The following is an 8,764-nucleotide window of genomic DNA, read 5'->3' on the forward strand; positions in this document are numbered from 1 at the left end:
CCCCCCCCCCCGCCCGGGGGCTGCATGCTCCCCCAATCCCGAGGTCGTGTCACCCAGGCGAGGAGGAGGGGGCAGCAGACAATGCCTGGACGTGGAAGGAGGGATGCGCGCGAACGCGGCGGTGCGAGGGTCCACGTGCGGCGCCCTCCGCTACGCCCCCTCTTCCGTCCGGGCGCTGCCGAGCCGTCAGACCCTCGGCGCGCCTCCCGCCCCCAAGTTTGCAGACGCGCGACCACAGGGAGGGGGCCGCCCGCCTCCGCGCGCGCTTGCGCACTCAGCCGGCCCGGGCGCAGTCCCACCTTCCGGCGTCAACGCCACGCTGTCATTGGTGCGTGCGGAGGAGCGAACGGCGGGGCCACCAGTGAGGCGTCCCCCGGGGCGGGCGCGGCCTGCGCCCCCCGACGCGCGGACGGGGGCGGGCGGGGCGCCCTCCCCACGGTGACGTCAGGCCCGTTTCGCGGCACGTTGCCGTGGAAACCGCGATTCCATTCCTGCGGGTTTCCGGGGGCCACCCCCTCCCATTCAGCTTTTTCCTCAATGGGAGGAGGGGGCGGTGCAGGGCAGACACCGCCCCCTGCGATCTCCGCGGCCCCAGCCGTCGGTGGGCCTCAGTTTACCTTTCTTTCACATGGCCTAGCCTGCAGCCCCTTTGGCCGCAGCTCCCTTTGGCCGGGCACCTCCCCTTGGCTAGGTGTGTGCCCTGCGCGCCCGCCTAGGGGGGAGGAGGCCAGTGGCCCGAAGCCCCCACCAGGGTGTTGTCCTCTGAGGACCCCAGGGCAGGGCCGTGACCCTTGGACTCCCGGGCTGGGTGCCAGGCAGCGCCCTGAGGGGTGGGTTCCCGGGCAGCAGGGCAAGTGCCCCCCCCCCCTGCAGCGCGCACACACAGCCTGAGATTCCACCTGTGATTCAGCGGGTGCCTCTACCCCCTTCCACAGCCCCCACCCAGCCCTGTAGAATCACCTGGGTACACCCCTCAGCCGTGACCCCCGGGGGCAGCCGCGTGGGTGGAAGGTTCCACCTGAGCTGTCCCACCCACACCTCTGACCTGTGGCCGTTGCCTTTGAGGTCTGGAGGGATCAGCCTGACGTGTGGCATCCTGCCTTCCTGCCGTGGGTGGGCTTGGGCTTGTGATGATTTGGGGGTGACTGGGCAGGGAGAGGGGCAGGAGGGCCTTGTGGAGATGCTCCCAGGACACTCCTGGGACAGGACCTGTGTCCCTTGACCCTGGGTTCCCTGGAGCTGGAGCTGGGAGGGCAAGGGCTTGGGCCATCTGAAATCTGCCCAGGAGCAGGTGGTCACCGATTTGACAATCACCCCAATCCTCTAGGGCAACTGATGTTTCTCTGGGCTTGGGGTTCTCTCATCTATTAAATGGAACTATAATTAGTTGCAACTCTTAGGTGGCAGTGCTTGTTAACTGAGGAAGTACAGGGGAGATGATGCTGTTATCGTCCTGTTTCTGCTCAGCCCCAAGGCGGATGACAGTGGGACCCCAGAGGACTTGCCCCTGGCCCGGCCCCTGGGGAGATGCCAATTGAGGAAGTACCCAGGCAGAGCAAGGGCGGCCAGGAGAGGGGTGTTCCTGTGCAGGGCACGGCCGGGACAAAGGCCTGGAGGCTTGATGCATGACCGTCAGGGCTGGGGAGCGCTGGAATGCAAGGCCAGGGTGAGGCCAGAGAGGGTGAGAGTTCGCCCAAGGCTGGGACAGCCAGGCCAGAGGCCTTGAACACAAGCCTCAAGCCCTGGGGAATCACTGATCGCCGCTAGAGAGCTTCTAGAGGCCAGGCACCCAGGAGGGGGCTCAGGTCAGGGGCCCACCCATGCAGTACCTCGTGCCCGACCCCGCAGTTGGAGCAGTCTCCCTGTCAGTGGCTGGGGAAACTGAGGCCCAGGGTGTGTGGTCAGGCATCCCTGCTGACAGTTCCAGGGGCCAGTCCCCAGCCCACTTCCCAGAGCCAGGAACCCAGGCCCCACCCAGGGCGCACTGTAAGCAGGCAGCCATGTGCCCACACCCTGCAGGACTTCCGGCCTTGGGTACCGGGAAGTGGCCGGCCCCTCCCTCCCCTGCTGGGGCAACTTCCTGCCCACCCTCACCTCAAGCCAGGGAGGGAACGTGGGAACTGTTCTGGGATGCGACCCCCACCCACTTTCCAGCTCCCGCTACTCGAGGTGGCGGGACAACTCAGCGTCTTACCTGGCCACCAGATCGCCCCAAGCCCTCTTCTCGAAGGAAAGACCCACTCACCGTGCCACTCCCAGGCAGGTTAAGACCACCCGTCACACCTGGCAGCCCCTCTGTGATGGCCAAGACCCCTCTACCCCCCACAAGTGGGCAGCACATTCACTTGTTTCATTTTCTGTTTATTACTTGAAATCACGGTGTTTGTATAGGTTTATCTTTCCCAATTTTGTTTTCATACAGGAAACTCACGCAAGGTGCCCGGACACCCCACAGCCCGACCCCCGAGGGTGGGTAATGCTTTCTTGGGGGAGCCTGGTGAGGGCGGAGGGGGGCGGGCTGGTTCCTGCCTGGGGCCTCCACCCTCAGACCCGCGGAGGCACAGGTGTTATTTAAAAATCGTTAAAAAGAAAAAAACAAAAAACAAAAAAACAAACACAACAGAACACATTTAAATAGGTATCCAAGACAGTTCTTCAAAAACAAACCCACTCCTTTTTTCTCCTTTTTCTTTTTTTCTTTTTTTTTGGAAAATAAAACAAACAAAAACAAGTCCTTGACCCCTACCCTCTGACCCCTCCCTCCCCACCCCCCCCACAAAAAAGTTTACAGAGCTACAGTTAACACATGATGTTCACATCTGAAACCATTAACTTTAAACACATAATGGGGGGGTTCACCTACGATAGGATGAAGGGAGGAACAGGCAGGGGGTGGGGGTGTCTGGAGGACAGAAAGGTGGGGCAAGGACAAGACTGGGGGGGCAGGGGGTAGGGCCCGATCATCTCCATTATCAGTAAAAAATAAGTGAATAGGAAAAAAAAACTCCACCCCCATTGAAATGGCCCCAGTAGAGGGCTTGTCCCTCTGCCCCAGGGGAATCTGGGGATAAGGGCACGAGTGGGGAGGGTCCAATTCAGACCAGCAGCGACCCCCCCCAAGGGGGTTAATGCTACACAGCGTCACCCCTACCTGGGGCTTCACAGCTCAGCACCCCCTCCCCTCCTGGCTGCCAGAGGGCCTTCAGACACAGCCCACAGGCCCAGATCCCTCAGGTTGGGCCAGGAAGGAGGGCTGGGGGTTATTTCCCCTGTCCCCCCAACCATTTCTCTCCCGAGTTTTCAAGAGACTCCCAACCACTATTGGCTCAGAAAATTAATAGTCTATAAATACCCCAAGCTCAGAACAAAAAGGGGGTGGGGCAGGAGGAAATGGCACAGTGCGTGGACGTGGAGGCTGGGGGCTGGTCCGTCCCCCTCCCTCTCTTTCCTAGGAGAGGGCCCCACACCCCCACCTGAACCCCGAGGCAGGCTGGGGTCAGCCTACTGAAACGCCTTGTTTTTTTTTTTTTTTTTTTTTCCTGGAAAAAGAGACCAAGAGAAAAAAGCACAGATGTGGAGGAGACCTGGCCGGGCGGCGCAGGCAGTCTCAGGTCGCCGTGGGGCCTGCCGGCCGCCCTGGAGGCCGGGGTGCAGCTGCAGCGGGGCTTCCCTCCTAGGCCCTGCCCGTCTGTAAAGTGCATCATGAGGCATCTACGTTTTTGACTTAAACCTGAAGGGGTGGGGGCGGCTCCCTCGTCTCGTCCCACTCTCAACCATCTGGAGTGACTGCTACATATCTGGGGCTTGGGAAGTGGGCGGGGAAGGACCCAGCTCAGGCCGAGGACGGGAGCCGGCGACGGAGGAAGAGGCGGGGAAGTGTGAGCTGAACCAAGGAGGCAGGAACCAAGTCCATGGAGAGTTCGGAAAACCATGGTAAGAATGGCAATTAAAAAAAACAAAACAAAACAACAAAACGAAATAAAAACAAAACAAAACAAAAAACCAGAAGGAAGCTGGTGGGGAGGGAAGGGGCCTCCCGCTGCCCTGACCGCCTGCCCTCCGCGCAGGGGGGACTCTCGGCCCAGGGTGGTGGGGCGAGGGACGCGGGTCCTAGGCCACCACGAACTCTGACTTAATGTCAGGGTTGACTTCCGGCTTCCAAACGGAGTCCTCGAAGTCGAGGCCCAAGCCGGAGGCCTCGCTGGGCCCGCCACCTCCCCCTCCGCCGCTGCTGTCGCTGCGGCCGCCGGCCTTGCGGCTGGGCGGCCAGTGGTAGGGGCCCCGGGCGTCGCGCCGCGCCTTCCTGCGGAGCCGTTTCTGCTGGAGCAGCAGCTGCAGGCGCTCCACCTTGCAGCGGGTGGCGCGGTTTTCCGTCTGCCGCAGCCGGTCCCCTGGAAGGAGGTAGTGACTGTGACCCCGAGCCCCTCAGGGCAGAGGCCAGACACCCCCCAAGCACGAGGCACAACCCAGCCTTCCTGGCTGCGATGCAGAGGAACCCCGCTCCGGAGGGGCTACCGGATCTCCAGCGGAGCCCTGGGCCCCGTGGATTTACTCAGACGCAAGGCGTCTCGAGCCCCAACAGCTGCGGGCTCGGTGCCGGCAAGGCCGGGTCCAAGGCAGGCACTCGGCCCACCACCAGGCCGCGTATCAGGGAGAACGTGAGCCCTCAGGCTGGTGCCTTGGTTTCCCTTTCATGACCTGGGCTGGGGGCCCGCCAGGCAGAACAGGGAGACTCAGGATTTACTGGGGATAACTGGGTCTCTGGGGCACACAAGCTGCCCCTGGAGCAGCCCCAGCCCCCTCCTTCATCAGACTTGGCCATTCACAGAGGCTGCACCTGCCATCTGGACAAGGTGCTGGGGGGGAGGGTAAGAAGGAAGTACCCCGCTCAGGAGAGGACAAGGACACTTTGTGCCCCCAACACACATGCTCCCTTCTCTCCACTCTTGTGCAGAGCAGGGCGAGCAGCAGCTGCTGGCCCCCCCAGCCCCCCGTGGGTCAGCTGCTCTGAGCAACGCGCAGGGGGCCTGGCGCAGCCCAAGCGCGGGAGGGGCGTGCCGGACACTCACCCAGTGGCTTGCANGTGCGGGCCTGGCTCAGGGAGGCCGGGGCTGTGGCCCCCAGCTTCTCACAGGAGGTAGTTTTGGGGCTGAGGTCCGGGGCAGGCGAGGCGGGTGTGCACTGGGCATGGCAGCGCAGCTGGGTCAGGGATGGGGGCATGCCCTGGTAGTGCCGCGTGGCACTCAGAAGGTCATTGAGGATCTGTAGGATGGTGCCGATGTCACGCCGCGGCCGCCCGCTGCTATCCTGGCAGTTGGGGTGCAGTGTGCCTACGGGAGGCAGGGGGGTTGCTGGTGAGTGCTTGAGTGATGGACGTGTGGCCTGTGAAGCGCGGGGAGGGGGAGCTGCATTCGCAGACAGCTGGGACCCCAGGATGGGAGTGAGGCACACGGGGGGGCCCCCAGCCTCCTGCGTGATCGTGCATGTGCCAGGAGACCCAGGGGGACGGGGGTGGCGCAGGGGTACCATGAAACCTACCAGAGAAGGTCCCTGAGAAGACCCCCGGGGCGTGGTTCACGAAGCTCTCAATGACGGCTCCGGGTTTGCGGGAGCGGGAGGAGGGGCTCCCCCCGGGGGTGGAAGTCGGGCTGGCACCAGCGCTGACAGGGGGTGAACAGTCCATCTGCTGGTCGGGGAGAGGGAGGCAGGTAAGCTGTGGGGGGCAAGGACAGTCCCTGGAGTCCAGAGTCTGGGGCCGGCCTTTCGTCCAAAGCGCACATCGGGGCCTTGGAGCCCCGAGCCTCCCCAAGTCCAGGGAAAGTCCGAGAATGAGCCTTCTTCCCCGGACTCACCTCAGGGCAGGTGGCAGAAGCTGAGTGCGATCGGAAAGAGCCGGCGGTGACAGGTGAGGGGGACGCAGGGGCGGGGCTGCTGGACATCGGGGGAACTCGGGCAGTGCCAGACATGGGCCGACAGGGAGAGGACACGGGGGCGGTCGCGCTGGGGTCCCCGCGGGCGGCGGCAGCGGCAGCGGCGGCGGCGGCCAGCACGTGGCGGTGCTGCAGTGGGGCGTGCTGGGCGGCAAGCTGCAGCTGGACGAACATCATGTGGTCGCCCACTCGCAGCGCCAGGGTCAGCGGTGAGCGGCCGGACAAGAAGTCACTGACCTGCAGAGAGGGGCCCGTCAGCACCAGGGCCCCCGCCTGCTGCGCCCCCAGCCCGGCCCGGCCCCGGCCCCCCGCGCTGCGTGACCTGGGGCCTCTCGCCGCCCCTCTCTGGGCTCTGGGGTCCCTGTCGGTGCCACGGATGCTTAAATAAAATGAATCGGTATTTCCGGAAGACGCCTCCGCCAGCCCGGCCCGGCCCGGGCGCCACTGGGGGCTGTGGGGGACAGAGGCGGGTCAGATGGGGGGGCCTGGCCCTCCCTGGCCAGCTTGGTTCTTTCAAGGGGAAACTGAGGCCAGAGGGGGCAAGGCCCCGTCAGCAGTCACTGCCCTTGAATAACCCCACCCTCCCGGCCCCCGATCCTCTGCCTGTGAATGCGGGAGAGGAGCCAATCTCAGACCCCCTCCCAGTTAAACCACCCAGGCAGCAAGTGGGCGGGAATTCCTGGACAAATTCTTCTTCCTAACCTTTGCTTTCTCAAGATAAATATTTATCTGTCCTGGGTGGGGCTGAGGCTGAGGGGGAGGCTTAGCTGTTGCAGGAGGGGGCCCAGACAGTTCTCTGAGGCCTGAGTCCCGTGAGACCTCCACACAGCCCCAACACAAACCCTCAAATCTGGTGGGTGGTTGGGGGGGGCGCATCTGAGCCCAGTCTGCACTGGGCTCGTCCTCTGGAGCTTGGCCAGTGCTGAGCTTTCCCCAGGGGCCAGGATGGTGGTGGTGGTGGGGGGGGGTGGAGGTTTCTGAGAAGTGACATAGGCCGGGATGACTCAGAACCACCACCTCCCAGCCCTCCGCTGGCAGCGGCTGGCGTAACCTCCACTTGGGGGCCGTGGGGAGGAGGCCAGGGAGGCGGGCAGTGTGCAGCCCCCACCCCGAAGCCTGGTCTGTATGCCCCCCAGCCCCAGAGACTCCCCTTGCAGGAAGGGCCTGGGGTGGCTTCCCAAGAGCAGCTGGGGAGTACCCCCTCCACCCCTCCGCCCTGCAACTTCCTCCCTGGGGAGGGCGAACAGGAGGGCATGACTCGGTGCCAGGCGGGGAAACAGCCCTGGGAGCCCAGTCACTCCGCCCAGTGCCCCCCCTCCTGACGCAGGCACCCTGGGGCGGATGTGAACCAAAGACACCCCTGGCCCCCCTGCCAACCACAGGCCCCCCCGTGAGCAGAGGGTTCGGTTCACATCTTCACCAGGAAATCCAGTGTGGCCCCCCACCCGGCTCCAGGGACCCCAGCTCTGCCTCCAGCCCACTGGCCCTCCTGATGGCAGACCACCCAGCTCCAGCGCCCCTCTTCCTCCTCCTAGGTAGCTGGTGAGGACAGGATGCTACATGTCGGGGAGGGGGCGAGGGCCTCAGGGCAGGAGGAAGGGAAGCGGCTGAGCAGGTTTCCTGCGGCCAGCCCAGCCCAGCCCACCCCCTAGCCGGGGCGGGCAGCAGCCTGCTTCCCCCACCCTGGCAGCAGGCGGATAGCTGAGGCCTGTGTCACCCTCCTGGGAGGAGGGCCCCGCCGCCAGAAAAATGAGGAAAGGAGGAGGTATTAAGAAAAAAAAGAGAAAAAAAAAAGGCTGCAACAAAACCGGGAACCCGGCTGTGGGCCAGTCCCTGCCTTCCTCCTCAGCTCCTGGCTAGTTGCTAAATATTTTCCTAACATCCTGTCTAGGCTATGGCCCTGGGGCTGGGTGCCCCCCTCCCCCTTTAGGGGCAGTGAACAAAGACCAAAAGGAGAAGGGGGAGGGGTGACTCCCCACCCCTTACAATGGGGTCAAAGAAGGCGGATGGAGTGTCACCCAGGCTGGCCCCTCCAGCCCACCCCCCCCCGAAATTAAAAAAAAAAAATAAAGAAAAAAAAGGTCACCCTAGGGAAACCGCAGTGGCTGTGGAGCGGGTGCTCCTCAGTATGGGGCTTGGGGACCTGGGGCCCTCGGTGTGGGAGCGTGGGCCAAGGTCACCCCCGCAGGCAGGCTTGTGAAAGCCCAGCCCCCTCCCCCCATGGCAGCCACCGTGGGAGAGAAGGCCCTCAAGGTCAGGTGGTGAGTGCGAGGGGGGAGGAGGAAGAGGAAGCTGGGTGACCAGGCCAAACTGGCAGGAAGGCTGGGCGGTGCGCCCCTCCCTCCCTGTGGGTCTCCTGGGAGCACCCCCCGCCTCCCCCTGGTCTGGGAGGGACCGGCGCGGGTCTTACCTGCGTCTCGGTCAGGCTCTCCAGGGCCTGCATCACAGACTGCTCTGGCCTTGAGGCCTGGGACTGAAACAGAGGAGAAGCCGCTCTGAGCGTGCGTTCTGGTCGGAGCACTGGGGCGCCAGGGCAGGGGAGTTGCTTGCTGGCGGGGGCTACCCTGGCAGGGTGTGTGCTGGGAACCAAGCTCTCAGGGGAAGGGGCTGCCCGCCTGCGCCAAAGCCTCTGGGGCACTGTGCCCCAGCCATTTACCATGAGGCCCGCCTCCACGGTGGGCACCAGCGTCAGCTTGCTGCCATCCCCCACGCCGAACTCCTGCAGCTTCCCCGAACTGAGCCGGCTGGGGGGAGGAAGGAAGAGGGTGAGGCCAAGGAGACAAGGCAGCGACGCGGAAGCACGGGCCGGGGCGGGGGGGGGGGGGGGGGGGGGG

The 8,764-nt window shown here is 64.2% G+C and overlaps 1 protein-coding gene across 6 annotated transcripts in view; it reads right to left on the reverse strand.

Annotated features, from left to right (window-relative positions):
• Positions 1-2,347: 2,347 nt before the first annotated feature.
• The window catches only part of MIDN (midnolin), a 7,665-nt gene continuing 1,248 nt past the window's right edge, over positions 2,348-8,764 (reverse strand). Inside the window, exons 2-8 of one of the 6 annotated variants that reach the window (XM_040629714.1) lie at positions 8,587-8,674; positions 8,341-8,403; positions 6,253-6,381; positions 5,853-6,167; positions 5,539-5,683; positions 5,070-5,330; positions 2,348-4,391 (exon numbers count right to left, since the gene is read on the reverse strand). In XM_040629714.1, coding sequence (XP_040485648.1) covers positions 4,111-4,391; positions 5,070-5,330; positions 5,539-5,683; positions 5,853-6,167; positions 6,253-6,381; positions 8,341-8,403; positions 8,587-8,674 — 1,282 coding nt within the window. In that variant the 3' untranslated portion in view covers positions 2,348-4,110. Of the gene's footprint in view, positions 4,392-5,069; positions 5,331-5,538; positions 5,714-5,852; positions 6,168-6,252; positions 6,382-8,340; positions 8,404-8,586; positions 8,675-8,764 lie in introns of all 6 variants that reach the window. The other 5 variants (XM_040629713.1, XM_040629712.1, XM_040629717.1 and 2 more) reach the window with 5 other exon arrangements.

Source organism: Ursus maritimus, unplaced genomic scaffold (assembly GCF_017311325.1).
Source record: "Ursus maritimus isolate PB19 unplaced genomic scaffold, ASM1731132v1 scaffold_14, whole genome shotgun sequence".
NCBI lineage: Eukaryota > Metazoa > Chordata > Mammalia > Carnivora > Ursidae > Ursus > Ursus maritimus.